Genomic DNA, 17688 nt, shown 5'->3' with positions numbered 1-17688 from the left:
TGGAACAAGAGAGACCCAAACTCTTTGGGCTGTGAATGTAGATCCACTGGACGTTCTCGATTTTGCTAGAGTCCGAGTTAGGGCTACACAGCACCAAAAATGGCGAAAATAAGAATAATAAGCAAGATGGTAAGACGCTGATTGTCTCCGGCATTCGCAATGGTGGAAATTAAGGCGCTAACTCTCTTTATGGCAACCGAACCAATCCCGGAGATATGAGGAACCTGGAAATATGTCACTAGAATATGGTTCAGGGAAGTCTGGTTGACGGGTTGGAACTCAGAGTCCAACCGTAAGCCAACTGTGTCATGGAACAGTCGCCCCGCCCTTCCAAAGTGGAGCTTCCACCGGACACCTCAGAATTGTGGAATGTTTCGAAGGATGTTAGCTTCATTCCTCCAAACATATGGGCGTCGAAATTTAGGTTGTCGATGGAGATAAATGAAGTACATTCCCCGTATCTCGAAACTGGAAAAGGGGGATAGACAATTACTACTCCCTAGTCAGCGGGCAGATCTGGAGGAAATCTTATCCGAGTACAGAACCCGTGTGGACTCAGAATGTAATTTCCCAAATGTTGAGGGTGGGTGTACGACCCCATTTGAATGGAGTCGGAAAAGGTGTCTAGAATTTTTTCTTTCGCTTAGAGGATGGGACTATCTGAGACAGATGATGTATATCCTAGTACAGAAGGATATACTAGTTAAGTGATCAAAGGATCTGTATCTCGAGTATCAACTCCGGATGTATCAGAACAAAAGTACCAATCCGTGAGTGAATTATCGTATAGAAGGATCCGCGTGAAAGAACACTTATTTTATATTTCTGAAGAATGGAGAAAAACATAAATAGTATTTGAGTCGATACGCTATTTATTGACTGCCCTTACCATTCTTTATTGTCCCTCCAAAATAATTAAATGTTAAGCTAAGTCAAGGCTGGCCCCTTCCCAAGGAAATTATCGTTTCCCCATACGTACTGCATGTACCGTTTGTTAATAATATTATTATGACGCTGAACGGGCCGTTTGGCACTCGCTTGTCCCCGTCGCTGGTCCAGCCTCCAATCTAACTAAATCACTGGTTCCCCAACTGAGGTTGATTAATTATTCTCCGTTCTCCTTTGTCGGCTCGTCCAGTTGTTACCGTCATAGCCGTGATATTTTTTTTTTTTTTTTTTTTTCTCGCTCCCCTTGAGATGCAGACCTGTGTGCTGAGCTGTGGGTAAATCGCAGATATCTACTATTCTTTTTCAAAATTAATTTTTATTTGATTAATGATTTTATTTCCCCTCCGAAAGAGAATTATTGTTATTGCTTTTTGATTTTTGGGAGTTCGTTCTCCGCTCATAATTTGACAATTATTTTATTCTTTTCCCCTTTCATCCCCATTCTCTTTTCCCCTCTCGGAGTTGAAAGCCCGCCACCGCCTTTAAAGTCTACTTTATCAAATTAATTGCTGGCTTGTTTTCTGATCCATCCAGCGAGCGGCTCTCCACGTGCTAACCACTGGTTGACGGTAGCCCGCGGCAGCTTCTTTTCGCGCCCTCCCTTGCATCGCTATCTGGATCTTCTTGCATCCCCGATCCCCTCTTCGCTCCAACGACAGCTCTCCTTTCGGTGGACGCATCCTCACCATCCAGTATCAACCCCCCCCCTCCTCCTCCACTCCAGTTGTCCTCCTAAGTTCCACAATTTACCTATCCGTTGGAAATTGACAGCCCAGCCAGAAAAGCACCGCCTCACCCCCAGGTGGCTTTCTCTCCCTCCCTCCAATCAACGAGCCTTAGCGGCACTGACCCTTTTACCACCAAACCGCCCGACCTGTTGAAACCACCACCGCCAACCCCCCTAAAATCCGCACATCATGAATCACGATAGTTTTTCTTCCCTCAAATTTCGACGGCCGTCAAGCAAACTCCACAAGGACCCTCCTAGTGTCGGTTCACGCATCCTGAAAAGTCAGCAGAGCAACACGTCACTCAAACGACACCCCTCAGCGCCCGTGTATCCACGATCGTCTGCCAGCAGAAGCCGAGAACATTCGCGCACGAGATCCAACGCATACGGCTCTTCTTCATCGTCTCTGGATCAGAATAGTGGGGGACCGTCTCCGGTTCTCGCAAATAACGAATCTGGCTACTTTTCTGGTAACCACAACACCACCAAACCTCGCCCACCCCACTCTGGACGCTATTCCCTCAACGATCAAAGTTCAGATGAATTGATCGGTGCCCCGTTCGACTCACGGGGTATGTTAAGTGCGTTGCAAGAAAATTCTGCCGAGTCCGACAGACAATCGACCGGAAGACCTCCGGCGTTGCGGTCCCAGACAACTCCCGACACACGAGGGCTCAGGCAATCCGCTAGTTTCACCGGTCTACATACCCGTATGGACGCCTTCGTGAATAGAACGGACAGCGATCGCTCGACGAATACGAAACGGTATTCTGATGAGGGAAATGGAGGTAAACCGGTGGGGAGAAGCAAGAAGGCCAGCTTCTCTAGCTTTGTCAACAGCATGCTAGGCTCCCCTCGTGGGATTAAGATATCCGCACCAGAAAACCCCGTTCATGTCACCCATGTCGGCTATGACAACCAGACGGGTCAGTTCACAGGCCTGCCTAAAGAATGGCAACGGCTATTACAGGAAAGCGGCATCTCGAAGAAGGAGCAGGAAGAACATCCACAGACTATGGTTGATATCATGAGATTCTACGAAAAGAATGCGCAAGGGGACGATGAGGTTTGGCACAAGTTCGATCATGCGTATCCCCAGCATCAGCCGGTCACCACTTCGTCGTCGCAACCCAGCTCTGGTGGTTCGACCCCCTATAACGCCGTGGGACAGCGAGCGTCGTCTCCCACGAGTCCGCGTTTCCCGCAAAACCACGAGGGAAGTTTTGAAAACCCACGGGCACCACCCCCAATCCCCCGTGGTGCCCCGGGAGCAGCCCAGGCCGTGCCACCACCGGTCGGCGGCCTTGTGCCCAACCGGGCCCCTCCAAAGCCCCCATCTGCTGCTAACATGACACCTGCCCGGCCTGCTCCTCAGCCCCCAAGTGCTGCCTCATACACCGCTTCACGACCGACCCAAGATCCCTGGCCCCAGTTTGGAACGATCCCCGAGAATTCTCAACCATTTAGTACACCCCCCATACCGGAATCCGAGCCTTTGCCACCAGGACCGCAGCTAAGCAGATCAAACTCCAAGGCCAACGGTGCAACGGCTGCGTGGGGGGCACCGGCGGCTGCATCTACGTCGACACAATATCAACAGCAACAGGAGCAAGCAATGGCCGCAGCCCAGCAAGCAATTGCGAACAAGCAGCTCGAGCGCAACCGAAGTCTACGCCAACAGCAGGCACAGCGGCCGGAACAGAAGCAGACAGCGCAGCCGACTCTGCAGCATGCATCGCCTGCGGAGGATCCATCTGCTGCCCTTCAACAAAGCGCGCGTGCCGTTCCTGCTGCTCGCCCCCGGCAACGCGCTCGCCAGAGTACTGCCATGGATATACGGTCACGTTTGGTTGCCATTTGCACTCCTGGGGATCCAACCAAGATGTACTACAACCTGAACAAGATCGGCCAGGGCGCATCTGGTGGAGTATTCACCGCATACCACGGTTCGACGAACCATTGCGTTGCCATCAAACAAATGAACCTTGATCTGCAACCAAAGAAGGACCTTATCATCAATGAGATTCTCGTCATGAAAGACAGTAAACACAAGAATATAGTCAATTTCCTGGACAGTTATCTCCATGGCCTGGATCTCTGGGTTGTGATGGAATATATGGAAGGTGGCAGTCTTACCGATGTGGTCACCTTCAATATTATGAGTGAAGGGCAAATTGCCGCTGTCTGCCGAGAGGTAAGCTTATCTAGAAGACCTATGTTTATATGGACCTCGGATACTGACGTTTTCTCATTTAAGACTCTGGGTGGGCTGCAGCATCTCCACTCGAAAGGTGTAATCCATCGTGATATCAAGTCCGATAACATCCTTTTGTCATTGGACGGCAATATAAAACTGAGTAAGATGGCCTGTCTTCACATGTTAGTTGTATTGCTATTAACCTCTTTTAGCCGATTTTGGCTTCTGCGCCCAAATCAATGACTCCCATAATAAGCGAAATACGATGGTCGGTACACCGTACTGGATGGCCCCGGAAGTGGTTACGAGAAAGGAATATGGTCGGAAAGTTGACATCTGGAGCTTGGGAATTATGGCTATCGAGATGATCGAGGGTGAACCTCCGTATCTCACCGAGTCGCCGCTGCGGGCATTATACTTGATCGCAACGAATGGAACACCTACGATCAAGGATGAACATAACTTATCGCCTGTTTTCCGAGACTTCTTGCATCTTGCGCTGAAAGTTGACCCCGAGAAGAGAGCTTCTGCACATGACTTGCTGAAGGTAAGTTCCTGATTGCTGATTGTTGAAGTCGCCACTAACCTGTTGTAACCAGCATCCCTTTATGTCCTTCTGTGCGCCTCTTTCTCATTTAGCACCACTTGTGAAGGCTGCACGGCTCAGCAGGGCCCAGGAGAAAGCCCAAAAAGGAGGCCCTTAAGCCCCTTTGCACTTCTTTGTCTCTATATACGTCGATGTCTTCTGTCTTCTCCTCCAGATACCCATTACTCTTGATGTTTTCCTATATCTTGCTGGGCCATGACATGCTACTGCAGCATTATGGCAAAATCTCATGACGACCTCCCATGCCCGTGTTTCTCTTCTTCTGGATCTAAACCTCATAGATGGCGATGACTGATGCCTTTGCGCTACTCACTGTTTTTATTTATTTTTTATTTTCTACCTGGACGGGGCTTACGAAAAATTTTCCATCTTATTTGACGTTCGAATATATCCTCTTACTGTGATGATGTTTGACTCGCATCCCTCGCTCATTTACTCTGTATCATCGCCGATGTTTGGGATGATGGAAGACACTGTAAATCCTATGTGGGGTTCCCTTCCTTTATTGTTTTTGACAGGAAATCCTGCTTTTGTGGGACGGTGAGATTGAAAGCTAAGACTAGCGGGACCTGGCTTTTCATAATGAATGACCATTCAAGACTTAAAAAATGGCCCAGACTTCGGTAGCATATACAATGGCACGGCTGGGCCACTCCTTGATTTAATATATGACGCACTTTTCATTTTATCCTCATGATTTTACGCGACATCTGTTCTTATATCGTTAATAAGATAAAAAAAAGCAGGGTCTTGTACTTTTTATCGATTGATATCTTCCCTGTTAGCGCGATGTTGTCTTGATCTCAACAGAGCCGTGGATGAAAGGATATGTGGCATGGATTTACATCCCTTTCAGGTACCTTCTGGTATTCGTGCTCTGGTTTGAACAAAGTTAGAATGCATTTTTCTTTTTCTACGACTGCTTTCTTTTCTTCCCTGCGACCAGATATAAAAACAGCACCATTCTCAATATTTTTCTCACTCGGCACGCCAGTACAAACATAGCCCTCGGGGAATCTTGGCATATCGATGCCTGTTGTGAAAGAACCGCCAGGTAATACCTATCTACGTACAAGTGAATTGAACCAGTATGGAATCTAAAAGCGGCCCAGGAACGAAGCTAGGCCCGAAATGGGTGCCTACCCTCGGCTCCACGTCTGGCCTTGATGTTCCTTGGCGATCTTTCTCTGGCCTCCATAGGTTTATTCCATGCGACTTGACTGGGTGTTGAGTCGGGGCCCCCTTGGCGACAGCGTCTCTGCAAGATCCCTTCCCATGAAGATGTTCGTGCCTTCTTCGCAGCATGGTCTTCCTTATATCCTGGGCTCTAATCCGAAAGGTTAGCAGGTGACTTAACAAGCTGTTCGCTACATCTCAACAACGGTTCAGATGAGCGTTGGGTCAATTAACGTACATCGCCCGAGGTCGTGTCTAACGTCCCCGTGACTCCTGCTTGCGCGCCCTTCTGTCCGCGTTTATTTGGCATGGAGAACGGCGTAGCTGAGGTGCGTGGCGCTGCCCCATCAATGAGGGTGGCCATGCTCTCAATATCGGGCCTGACAATGGACGACGTCGGTCGCAACACCGGAAATCCGTTTGAGCTGTGCCTCAGCAGCTTCAGCAATCATAGTGTCTTGGGCTTGATCTGTTACGCTCGTGCAAAAAACATCCATCTTTATCAACTGTAGAAAAGGGAGCACTCTTGCCCAGCGACATTGCTATCGTCTGGATCTAGGGCTGCAGCTCCGGACGTAGCGCGGCCGAAACCTGGACTTTGGCTTTCCGAAAATTCACGTCGCGTACGTACGTACTGATCGTCGCGTGCTGATATAATATGTAGACCTTCTGTGGCTTGCGCTGGCCTATCCTGTTGAGACGGCTGGCCGACTGTATCTCTGTGTTCATATTCCTAGCTTCTTCCATCTGCACCTCTACTGAACAGCTCTCATGAAGATTCAAGCCGGCAGTACCGCACCCGTACGTGCACAGTAGGATGCGAGCATCACTTTTCGGGTCATTGAATTCGTCGGCGGCCAGGGACCACTGGCTCGGAGTCATAGTAGGCCTAATAGCGACGTACAGAAGTCCCAGCATATCAATAAACATTTCCTTCATCCATAATACCAGGAGCCACATCGCGAAAATAAGGATGCCGGGCGGCTGCTTATTAGAAGATGGGGAATCAAAGAAGTGCTCTTGGTCCTTGATTTGCACTAGATAACATAATTTCACACTTACGTGCCAGGTACCACGCGGCCTGTTGACGATTAGCAGGTGGTAGAATATCGCTTCTACCGTAGGTCTTGAATAAGAAGTACGACGAACCCGCAGTCGTCTTGTTCGGCCCAGTCCGAAATATGCTTTGACTGGGTATCTGCGTCATGTGCCTTATCAACAAACTTGTCCAGTAGAGGAGAGAACGACAAGCAAAACAGACGTCGCAAAGCCTTCCAATCTAGACCACCCATCCCCTCGTCCTGGATATCATCTGGCTTGTTATTTCGGTTGTTGAATCTCTTTTTGGCGGCAAACATCTTTCCTACAAAGCGTGTGTTGTGATTCTTCATTACCGATGGCTCGTATTCCAGCTCGATAGTCATCATCCTCATCTGAGGGATAATATCGCCTATATGTATCTTCGAGTTTTCGTCCTCAAACGGTAGACCGGCATACATGTAATCCAGTTTATTTCTCGAGAGGCAGATCAACCTTATGGCGACAGGAAGAGCGTGGTAACCCTTAACAGCACCTACATTATCCTTCGAGCCAACACTGGCTAGGGCTTTCGGTGCGAGTAAGTATAGAGGCATATTCTCCGGGATTATTACCTTTCCCGCCCATTCCTTATATTCAGGCAAGAAGTCGTAGTTATGCCTGGCCTTACGTGTCTCCGTCCTCCTCGTCGTCCTTGTCAGTGTTATTGTTAGCTTTGCTACCATCGTTACTCTCGGCCGCACGATAGTCTAGATTGTGGTGGAGTATGGCCAGATATCCGCATAGTTCTATGGCCTTGTTGAACATCGATGCGGCGGACAAGAACAAGTTCAGGTCAGCTTTGACCAACGCTGCCGCCTGATGGTTTTTGTCCGTAGCGTTTTTATGTGCTGTGCTTCATCCGCGGGATGAGCCGAGCGAATCTTCCTGCCATCTTCGATATAAACTCGGGGGCCAGGTGCTGTTTCTTCTTCTTACGCTGCATACTGTCTAGTTCTGCCACGGCAGCTTTGTTCAACTCGTGCTGATCCTCATCCGAGTCACTACGTTCGCTCTTAACCTCTATAGTGTCCGGTTGAGGCTCTGGCGGGGCTCCGCGTGTTCTGCGCGTTCCTGGTGATGTCGAAGCTGCTGTCCTCAATGTACGCGACGTCCGCGTAGAGTTATCAGCTTATCACAGCCATCCTGCCGGTCAACAGCGAGTTGTCCATCTCGGTCAGCTTTTCTTCCAATTCAACCAGCGTCTCCGCGGTACGATTCCTTTGTATCGGATCGGTGACCTGTGAGCAGAACCCGTGAAAACCCCAACAGGGCATTGCGGCCCTGAAATATGTATAAATCTGGGATACCCATGTGCTCACTACCCCCACAGGAGCGAGACGGACAAACAGCATATCCAATAAACAAGGCTGAGCGCGGTGAGGGTCTTGCCTAACCCACGGTCATCAGCCAGGATTTCCCCGCGGATTCTTCCCTCCTCCCGTTGGCCGGCCCCAAACCCCGGTAATGTTCGCATGGACGAGAAAGTAAATCAAATGGCCTTTATTTCCAGCCATTTATCAGGGTAGTTTCACCTAGCATAAGAGATATTACAGAGGCTAACAGTGAATGCTTCTTTAATATAAGAGAACTTCGATGCCGGTCCACTAGATGACATTGTATCCTAACAGATTGCCAAACAACAATCTCCCCGGCTTTCAAGCCTTCACAGAATCATTCTACGGCAGTGCCAGAACCTCTGCTTGGATGTTATATCTGCGTGTGAGATCGGATGCCGAGCATGAAGGGACGTTCCTCAAACGTTTCGTGCCCGCTGCCAGCGAGCTGAGATACAACACCCTCCCATCAGCCTGTCTCGGCTTCACGAAGGCAACACCCATCGTGGGTGGCCCCACACTGACTTTGGAATCATTACGTTGCTTTTCCAAGATACCCAAGGGGGCCTTGAATATGAAGACCGCGAGCACCCCGGGACATTCATTCCCTTAGTGTGGGAGAGGCCCGATGAGGTAGCAATCAACGTGAGCGACACCTTCCAGAGATTAACCAATGACTTTATCCAGGCTGGTGTGCATCAGGTTTTCCTTCCCCAAAACCTTGCCTCTAGGCTACAAACCTCGGGTGAATATGTCCTCCACAAGCGACATTCAACCGTGTTTTTCTTTAAAGCCCATCGTGAGTCATGGTGGGGGCTATACCGAAATTTTTAACGAGAAGATACAGGAAAAGTATGATAACATCACATACCCTTGAGTCCCATAGTCGCAAGACACAGATTTTAGTTGGCAACGCCCTACAGCTCTTGTCGCATAATTTGGAATTCATTGTAGTTTTTTGGGGGGAAAAAACAGAAACAACGAGATATGATGTATGCTTAAAGCATTACCGTGGTATTCTCTCCTGTATTGAAAGTTTGTTTAAAAAGATGATGAACGGCAATATACTATCCATGCTATGCACAAACTACAAGGCGTAGTATGTATAGAAAACAAACAGTCAATAGAAGAATCCATCCATCCATGGAGAGTTATTCCATAATTAGAAGGCGGTATATTAGGACAGTACCTGCCTTACGATAACACGGTAAATATCGTCATAGGGCCGAACTCGCTTATTCAGGCGTAGCGCGCGGCCACTTAGCGTCAGAGGCGCAGCTCTCCGCCTGCGCGATCACCTGCTAATCATAGTAAGGCATTGGTTGCAGCCTTCCACTGAATGCCCGAGACTTCACATTCTCTTCGTTATTCTCGCTATTTCCTTAAGTTCAAGCGGGAATCTGGTTATCATAATTTAACCCCCTCTCTCCTTCTCTCTCCTCCTCTCTCCTACTGAAGCAAATAGCGAATCTACGCCTCGATACGGTTGACCGGTTCCCCGCATCGGGAGTTCATCAGCGTTCTAGCAATCATTAGGATATTCAGTGACCCGCATCTCCTTAAGTCGATACTTGCAGGCGATCGAATACCCAACACGATCATAAGTCTCTGTTACTACACACACGAATAAGCCAGATATTATTATACCTGTCGCCGCCAATTCAGTCACGACGCCGTTAGTTGAGATCGCTTAAGGCAAAACATTCACGATGTTCCGCGCACAGCAGAACGCTTTCGATGACGCAGTCGGTATGGTGTTCTGATTGCTTTCGATGTATACCGTCACATATTACCTGGTGCTGACATGTCTTCTTTTGCTCTATTTAGCCAAGGCGACTGACGAGAACCTGACATCAGAGAATTGGGAATACATTCTTGTATGGGACCTCGCTGAACACTTTGTTATGCTAAAATCAAATCCATATGGGCTAACTTAATCCCGCTATCGACTAACAGGATGTCTGTGATAAAGTTGCGGCTGAGGAGTCTGGGTGCGTACTCCTCTAGTGTATCCAGCGTCTTGTTTACTAGTTCCCCTCACAAAGTTTACTGATATATTATCCTGGCCATAGTGCGAAAGATGCTGTTGCCGCCCTGATCAAGAGACTGGCGCATAGAAACGCCAATGTCCAGCTATATACTTTGGAGGTTTGCACCCTTCTCGGCGGCCATGCGATGTGTCTAGGATAAACTCTGACGTTTTTTTTTCATAGCTGGGCAATGCGTTGGCACAAAACTGTGGCCCGAAGATACATCGTGAACTGGCATCCAGGAGTTTCACTGATGCTCTGCTCCGCCTTGCGAACGACCGAGTACGTATATTCACTGTATTGTATTGGATTGAGTACTAACCGCGTTCCCCATAGAACACCCACCAGCAAGTCAAGTCGAAAATTTTAGAGCGCATGCAAGAGTGGACGGAGATGTTCTCTAGTAATCCAGATTTCGGTATCATGGAGCAAGCATACATGAAGTTAAAGACACAAAGTAAGTCACTGAAAGGCTCTCGCACGGATGGGGCACTTTGCTTATATTCTATTCGTGCAGATCCGAACATACAGCCCCCTTCGAAACCCGTTAAAACAGAAATAACGGATTCGGATCGCCGGAAGGAAGAAGAGGAATTGCAGATGGCACTGGCACTCTCAATTAGAGAAAAGAACCCTGCAGCTCCTGAGCCACAGCTAGAATCGAGTACTTCTGGTGCTGCCCCTGCCAGTCAGACACAGCCCCCAGCTCATCAGCCGGTCCCTCCTGGTACTTCTGCTGCCACAGTGTCTCGTGTTAGAGCGCTCTATGATTTCCAGCCTTCAGAACCCGGGGAACTTCAGTTTCGTAGAGGCGATGTCATTGCAGTTCTTGAGTCCGTGTATAAGGATTGGTGGAAGGGTTCGCTAAGGGGACAAACAGGAATATTTCCTCTCAACTATGTCGAGAAACTTCCTGATCCCACAGTCGAAGAGCTACAGCGAGAAGCTCAGATGGAAGGGGAGGTGTTCGGACAGATCAAGAATGTTGAGAAATTATTAACACTCCTCAGCACGCGGAGTACTGAACCAAGCGCCCAGGATAATGAAGAAATCACAGCCCTCTATCATTCAACGTTGGCAATTCGGCCTAAGTTGATCGAGCTCATCGGCAAATACTCTCAGAAAAAAGGTATGCCTGCTTGCTAATTTGTGTTTCTAGTTCATTGGCTGATGCGTACCCAGATGAGTTCACTCAGCTCAACGAGAAGTTCATCAAAGCCAGGCGAGACTATGAATCCCTTCTAGAGGCATCCATGTCGCATCCCGCCCAGCCTCCATATGGCAGACCTGGGCCTTCCCAGTATGGATATCCTGGGCCTGCGGCACCCATGGGTTATCCCCAAGGCCCTGCGCAATCTGACCCTCAACGATACTTCAGCCCTCGCCCTCAAGGTTTGTGATCGCCAGTGGAATCAATCAGCAAACATAATTCTAATTCCATGAGAAAAAGAGACCCCATCACAGCAGCCTAACGCATCCGGATATTATGGTGCCGAGCAGGCGCCCATGTACCCTCCGGCGTCCCAATCTCCCGATCCGCACCGCCGTACTCCCCCTACTGGAGCAGCCTATCAACCTGTGCATCATCGTCCAGAATCCACATATGAGCACCCGCAAGAACTAGGAACATCTGTTTATGACTCCCCTGTCGAGCATCCTTCTTCAAGCCAGCGACTTCCATATCCCCCTGGTGGCCAAGTCCCACCAGCTGTTCAGCAACACTTCCAGCAGCAACCGCAACAACCACAACAGGAATATTCACCTTATCCCCCTGAAGACGCAGCGAAGCCACAGCAGCCTCCATACCCTACCACTCCGGCCTCTCATCAAGCACCACCGATGCATCAGCCGCCACCTGTCCCAGGAACAGCATCAACGCCGTCACCTTATCCTTCTTTGACACCTGGAGCAGGAGGCTACCAAGCATACAACCCATCGCAAGGAGGAGCACCCAACTCCAACCCAGCTTCATTTTATCGGTGATAGCCAGTTTCTGAGCTCACAAGACCCCTTTATGATTTCTTCACTTAATGAACCGGCATATTGATAACAGTTTTCCATTGAGCTTTGTGTAACGTGATGAGATTTCTTGTTCTCGATTAAGCCAGAGTCGGGAGGTTGCTTTTAATGGTTCTGTTACATTAGCCTGTTTCGTCAACCTTGACTGCCATCTGTCGATTCTCCTTGCCCGCTCTTGTTTTATGTTTATCCGAAGACGAATATGAATTCTATAAGGTGTTCTTTGTACGGGTTTGTAAATATGACCTCAACCCAACTGTCTCGGCACGACCCAAAAACCTAGACACTTACCTCATCAAACTCCATACTAAACGAGAGCAGGTATCAATGGGCGCAAGCTTCCAAACTAGTCGTAGCCAAGAGAAACGGCATGTACGGATTCTATCGTTTAGGCACGTAGAATCCTCCTTAGCCTCTGGCCAAGTGGACGTAACTGCACCCTTTGAGAGAAGACCATCCTTGCCTTCATGACTCCTGACAAGAGTGATAGAGCTCCAAGTGGTCTACAAAGACCTGTATATGTACTAGGTAGTAATAGAAGGTCCTGGAGTCTTCCTGCTATTGGCTGCTGTACATACATACCGCCAAGGCAGGGCAGGGCAAGTCACTGGCAGAATTAATTGAACACCCCACCCCGTCAGAGGAGCTATCACATACTGTATCTTTTCCAGGGTCATCTTCTCACGCCTATTATACCATCAATAGCGATTATTTTTCTCATTTTCAAAAATTACTAGGAATGCTTATTATATGTTCAATTAATCTGAATGGATTTTAGATCTCGAAGAGCTTTTCTTGTGGAATATCAACGGTGTTATGTGCAAGTGGAAAAGCCCTTTTTCAGGCCGCAGATTCGTCTTGCACCGGAACCCATGAGAACCGCTTCGTGTATAGGATCAACCTTCTCAGCTTGGGTGAAGTGGTCGACTGGCGGTCCTTTTCAGCAGTTGTTACCTGATACTCTGTACAGAATAGGCGCTAAGTACTACTAGAAGTCGATTTCCTCACTGAACTCTCCTTGTATATGAAGCTTGTCCGTTGTATCTCAACGTCTTTGCAAGTGTTATAATACATTAGCATTATACCAAGAAGCAGGGGTAAATGACATATAAAGCATGCATCTTGTGTTAGTTTTGCAGCTATCCATCCCAAGTTGATACTTGGAAAGGAAGCGTTCTATGAAGTTTGGAAGGTGCTATGGGGTTAACAAGAACATGACAAGGGGCTGCAACACATTTGCTAAGGGACACGAAGAAACTAGAGGTCGAGAGAAAGGCCTGGGAAGCAGAAAATACTTTTAAGGATTTTACTATTATTTACTATTAAGGAGTAGTTAAAGTACGGGTTAAGGTTATACTAGTTCGAAAGGCTTGTTCATGTTGAATTGAAGCCTTATGCGCCTAATCGCTGCCTAAGGCGAAAGCGAGCGTCCCCGCTCCAACTTTCACGTGATGACGTGTCGGTACCTCAGCATCTCTCTATTGCCGCCTTCCCTGTTACAGATAGCACACTCGGGGGGCTCTCCTGGTTTATCATTGATGCTAAACGGGGAATATCACCAGTGAATGCGATTATTTGGCCCACCTCCCACTCCTTCGACATTGTGTGCTACCGTCCTGGAAAACGACCTTTGTTATCTCTCCCGCAATCGCGTCTTCGCCGAACAATGCCCGGTTTCGCACTCTTTTCGAATGGACAGGGCCATTTCAGTGTTTAGGGAATATACACGCCGCCGCAAATATCTGCTATAAAGATATTAGGAGCTCGGGCGAGTACCCGGGTGCCATGTTAGCGCCATGGAAGCCGACTGGGATGAATTGTCGCGCATTCCGGTGCCACCTCCAACTCCACATGGCTTACCCACGAATGCGACGACAATAGCCTTTGACGATGTGATGGAACTGCTGTGGGTGGGAAACGAATATGTAAGATTCTCTACTTTCAAAACTGAACCTCGATCTGACAGCGTCTATTTGTCTGTAGGGCCGAATTACTTCGTTTTGCGGTCCAGAGTTACAAAGATATACCTCTGTTCGCGCACATGTCTCCGAAGGCCCGGTGCGGCAAATCCTGTTTCATGATAGGGGCGTGATATCATTGTCGCCGAAGAGTGTGCATATGATAACACGGCGTGGTCTGACACAATGGCATATCACCCATGAAGAAATGACGGAACTACGTTGCATGAGTTTCACAGCGCAGTTGAACAAGATTATAGTCGCGGGATGCCAAAATACGATGTTTACTATCGATATTGATAAGGGACAAATAGTCGACAAGCTACCAACTGAATATAAGTATACCATGATGAAAAAGAGTCGGTACCTTTGTGCCGCGACAGATACGGGATCAGTTAACGCCTTGAGCCTCTCGGATTTTCGTGTCGTCAAATCCTGGAAGGCTCATGGAACGGCAATCAATGATATGGATGCTCGGAATGACCTTCTGGTCACCTGCGGGTTTTCGGTTAGACACCTTGGGCAACCGATCGTCGACCCCTTGGCCAACGTTTATGATCTCAAAACTCTATCACCACTCCCTCCTATACCTTTTCATGCTGGGGCTGCGTATGTGCGCATGCATCCTAAACTGCATACTACTAGCTTCGTTGCATCTCAGAACGGTCAGCTACAAGTTGTTGATCTAATGAACCCTAACGCAATCAACCTACGCCAAGCCAATGTTTCGTTCATGCTTGGTATTGATTTATCGCCTTCTGGAGAGGCGTTGGCCATAAATGATGCGGACTGTGCGATTCACCTGTGGGGTTCCCCTGCGAAGATACATTTTAACGAGATGAGCAAGGAAGTCGAATTTGCTGATGTACCCGCACGACCCCCTCCTCTCGATTGGTCACCAGATACGCCCTTAAATATGATCGGTATGCCGTACTATCATGAGCGGCTGTTTTCTGCCTGGCCAAGCCACCTTGTTTTTGAAGTCGGCAACCCACCAGCCCCTGTTGACCAGGCACTAATTCCATATCTTCGTCCTGCGGAGATTGGGCATTATGCACCAAACCCAAAAAAGACTCGACGTAATCAAGTTGAAAACACCCGTGCATTGGCCACCGCGGAGCCTGCTCTTATCGCACCGAAGTTTCTGAGTGAAAAGGCAAGAGAACAAAGTAAGGCCAAATCGGACGGCCTCATCACCGATACAGTCGAGGCACTTGCAGGCACGAAGCTTAATGGCGAAGCGGATGATGACCCTCTTCTCAAGTACAGTAACGTCGAGATCAAGTACAGCCGATTTGGTGTCGACGATTTTGACTTTAGGTAAGACATGCATTGAGCTCTTAGACCCCGGTCGATTCGCTGACTCTTGATACAGATTCTACAACCAGACCAAGTTTTCTGGCCTAGAGACACACATTGCGAACTCCTTCACGAATGCTCTTCTTCAACTCTTCAAGTTCATTCCCTTGATACGAAATGTTGCTCTCCACCACGCTGCGAGTACATGCATATTTGAAAACTGCCTTCTCTGTGAGATGGGCTATCTCTTTGATATGCTGGAGAAAGCAAACGGTCAGAACTGTCAAGCAACAAACCTCCTGAAAACTTTCAGTAGCTTTCGCGAAGCTTCCAGCTTGGGCCTCCTTGAAGAGAATCTGACGAATAAATCGCTGTCCAACGCAATTCAGGCTGTCAACAGATTCTTCCTTGGCCAGATCTCGCACGATTTCCGTATGATCTCTCCAAACTCAGATGATCTTGACCAAAAATTAGCGACCGTTGCTTCTGAATCCATTCGATGCATGTTCTGCCAAAAAGAAATTATTCGACCCGGAAATTCACTGGTCAACGAGTTGATCTATCCGGCAATTGATCTAAAACAGATTCGTAGGAACCCTGCGTACCGTTTCTCAAATATTTTACGGGCAAGCATCGAGCGTGAGACTCAAAACAGGGGATGGTGTAATTACTGCCGACGTTATCAGCAAGTGGCAATCCGAAAGACGGTGCATCGTATGCCGCTCGTTATGATGCTCAACACCGCACTCAATAACCCTATCTGCAGGCGGCTTTGGGCGATCCCTGGATGGTTGCCAGAAGCAGTTGGCCTTGTGGTTGATGCGGGCCAGATTCTGTGCTTTGAAGGAGAAGACCTTCGAATGCGGATACAGAGCAACATGCCGGGCCTTGTGGTGTATGAATTGGTGGGCGTGGTTTCAGAAATCGATATACCCGAGCATCAGAAAGCTCATCTTGTCTCCTTTATTAATGTTTCCATCTCTTCCCGTGAACCAGAGGCCGGAAGTAAATGGCACTTATTCAATGATTTCCTAGTTACAGAGGTAGACAAGGATGAAGCCCTCCGATTCAATCAACCATGGAAAGTGCCATGTGTGGTGGCGTATCAAGTGAAGGACGCCCGTCATGCTATGGACGATACATGGAAGAAACTTCTCGACACGACTCTTCTTTTCCGCGACTGGTCACTTAAGTGAGTGGAATCACTGCTGCATCTTTGGTAATCGTACTATGCTAACAAATATGTCCTAGTGGTGGTCGTTCCGTGGATTCACTTGTAACGCTTTCTGAGGAGGAGAAACCGACCCCAGGTACTCCCGTTGCTCTCGATACAGAGTTCGTTGATCTCGAGAAAGCGGAGATCGATGTGAAAGCCGATGGTTCCCAGGAAATTGTACGACCCAGCAAAAGCGGTCTTGCTCGTGTCTCCGTACTCAGAGGCTCAGGAGTCCGAGAAGGTGCGCCGTTCATCGATGACTATATCACAATCAAAGAGACGATTGTTGATTATGTCACTCAATACTCTGGTATCAAGCCTGGAGACTTGGACCCGAGAACAAGCCAGCACAATCTTGTCCCACTTAAAGTTGCCTATAAGAAGTTGTGGCTGCTCCTCAACCTGGGCTGCATTTTTGTTGGGCACGGATTGGCCTCTGATTTCCGCAAGATCAACATCCAAGTTCCCAAGAGTCAAACAGTCGATACGCAATATTTGTTCTTCCACCCTGGTAAGAATCGGCGTCTCAGTCTTCGGTACTTAGCCTGGGCCGTGTTCAAGGAATACATCCAAGAAGAACCCTCCGATAATAACCAAGGTCATGATTCCATTGAAGATGCTCGCATGGCTCTACGTCTTTGGAAGAAGTTCCAGGAGTATGAAGACGCAGGGGTGGTGGCACAAATCCTCGAGGAACTATTCCGCGAGGGAACTAAACTCGGGTTCCGACCACCCGCTCGGAATGGCGCTGCGACCGTCCTATCTAGGCCTGGAACTGCAGTGACGATGCAAAATAACAGCGGTAGGAACACCCCCAGCACTCCTGAAGTGACTGGCCCAGCTGCCAGCGCGCCTACTACGCCCAGACAGGGATTTCGACGTTCGGTTGCCCTGACTCCCAGCAACGGCAGCTTTGCTGGTCCGGGCACAGGAGACTTTTTTGGTGGAAGTCCATTGAAATGACCACTCATGTTGTGGGGATTTCGAACTGACGATTGCTTATGATGGTATGATTTGTCATAGGACTAGATAGAGATACTACTTTAGTGTTACTGTACCCCGTACGTAGCACTTCGTTTCGGCCAATAGTTGCC

At 48.5% G+C, this 17688-nt stretch overlaps 5 protein-coding genes across 5 annotated transcripts; 3 read left to right on the top strand and 2 right to left on the bottom strand.

The window, feature by feature from the left end:
* The first annotated feature begins 1751 nt into the window (after positions 1-1751).
* pakA (mitogen-activated protein kinase kinase kinase kinase STE20) lies at positions 1752-4747 on the top strand. Its single transcript, XM_032050037.1, has 4 exons — positions 1752-3872; positions 3936-4035; positions 4088-4422; positions 4475-4747. The coding sequence occupies exons 1-4, from the start codon at positions 1866-1868 to the stop codon at positions 4577-4579; spliced, it is 2547 nt and encodes an 848-aa protein (XP_031902041.1). The 5' UTR covers positions 1752-1865; the 3' UTR covers positions 4580-4747.
* Positions 4748-6213: 1466 nt separating this feature from the next.
* Positions 6214-7292, bottom strand: BDW43DRAFT_309574 (uncharacterized protein; the record flags this gene model as incomplete). The annotated part of the gene is made up of 2 exons (XM_032046731.1): positions 6214-6739; positions 6808-7292. 2 exons carry the CDS (start codon positions 7290-7292, stop codon positions 6214-6216), a joined length of 1011 nt encoding a protein of 336 aa, XP_031902040.1.
* A 731-nt stretch (positions 7293-8023) lies between these two features.
* BDW43DRAFT_42130 (uncharacterized protein) lies at positions 8024-8245 on the bottom strand. Its single transcript, XM_032050036.1, has one exon. The coding sequence runs from the start codon at positions 8210-8212 to the stop codon at positions 8057-8059; it is 156 nt and encodes a 51-aa protein (XP_031902039.1). The 5' UTR covers positions 8213-8245; the 3' UTR covers positions 8024-8056.
* Positions 8246-9406: 1161 nt separating this feature from the next.
* BDW43DRAFT_318489 (ESCRT-0 subunit protein HSE1) lies at positions 9407-12297 on the top strand. The gene is made up of 9 exons (XM_032048708.1): positions 9407-9821; positions 9900-9949; positions 10029-10063; positions 10145-10220; positions 10286-10384; positions 10439-10559; positions 10620-11231; positions 11285-11494; positions 11553-12297. The coding sequence occupies exons 1-9, from the start codon at positions 9782-9784 to the stop codon at positions 12083-12085; spliced, it is 1776 nt and encodes a 591-aa protein (XP_031902038.1). The 5' UTR covers positions 9407-9781; the 3' UTR covers positions 12086-12297.
* Positions 12298-13589: 1292 nt separating this feature from the next.
* On the top strand, positions 13590-17676 carry pan2n2 (poly(A)-specific ribonuclease). The gene is made up of 4 exons (XM_032041407.1): positions 13590-14046; positions 14105-15399; positions 15455-16570; positions 16630-17676. Exons 1-4 carry the CDS (start codon positions 13918-13920, stop codon positions 17555-17557), a joined length of 3468 nt encoding a protein of 1155 aa, XP_031902037.1. The 5' UTR covers positions 13590-13917; the 3' UTR covers positions 17558-17676.
* The last annotated feature ends 12 nt before the right edge of the window (positions 17677-17688 follow it).

The sequence above is a fragment of the Aspergillus alliaceus genome (genome assembly GCF_009176365.1).
Source record: "Aspergillus alliaceus strain CBS 536.65 unplaced genomic scaffold BDW43scaffold_13, whole genome shotgun sequence".
NCBI classification, from domain to species: domain Eukaryota; kingdom Fungi; phylum Ascomycota; class Eurotiomycetes; order Eurotiales; family Aspergillaceae; genus Aspergillus; species Aspergillus alliaceus.
The sequence above is the reverse complement of the archived record's forward strand: the minus strand, read 5'-3'. Positions and strand labels throughout refer to the sequence as shown.

What these genes read in the sequence shown, in the direction of transcription:
- BDW43DRAFT_42130 (XM_032050036.1), bottom strand. Translation starts at nt 8,212, where the DNA reads ATGCGAACATTACCGGGGTTTGGGGCCGGCCAACGGGAGGAGGGAAGA.
- pan2n2 (XM_032041407.1), top strand. Translation starts at nt 13,918, where the DNA reads ATGGAAGCCGACTGGGATGAATTGTCGCGCATTCCGGTGCCACCTCCA. An exon ending in TGTGGGTGGGAAACGAATAT is followed by an intron (nt 14,047 to 14,104) that starts GTAAGATTCTCT and finishes ATTTGTCTGTAG; the next exon opens with GGCCGAATTACTTCGTTTTG. An exon ending in TTCCGCGACTGGTCACTTAA is followed by an intron (nt 16,571 to 16,629) that starts GTGAGTGGAATC and finishes AATATGTCCTAG; the next exon opens with TGGTGGTCGTTCCGTGGATT.
- BDW43DRAFT_318489 (XM_032048708.1), top strand. Translation starts at nt 9,782, where the DNA reads ATGTTCCGCGCACAGCAGAACGCTTTCGATGACGCAGTCG. An exon ending in CGCTTTCGATGACGCAGTCG is followed by an intron (nt 9,822 to 9,899) that starts GTATGGTGTTCT and finishes TGCTCTATTTAG; the next exon opens with CCAAGGCGACTGACGAGAAC. An exon ending in CTTCAGCCCTCGCCCTCAAG is followed by an intron (nt 11,495 to 11,552) that starts GTTTGTGATCGC and finishes CATGAGAAAAAG; the next exon opens with AGACCCCATCACAGCAGCCT.
- pakA (XM_032050037.1), top strand. Translation starts at nt 1,866, where the DNA reads ATGAATCACGATAGTTTTTCTTCCCTCAAATTTCGACGGCCGTCAAGC. An exon ending in GGACGGCAATATAAAACTGA is followed by an intron (nt 4,036 to 4,087) that starts GTAAGATGGCCT and finishes AACCTCTTTTAG; the next exon opens with CCGATTTTGGCTTCTGCGCC. An exon ending in CTGCACATGACTTGCTGAAG is followed by an intron (nt 4,423 to 4,474) that starts GTAAGTTCCTGA and finishes TGTTGTAACCAG; the next exon opens with CATCCCTTTATGTCCTTCTG.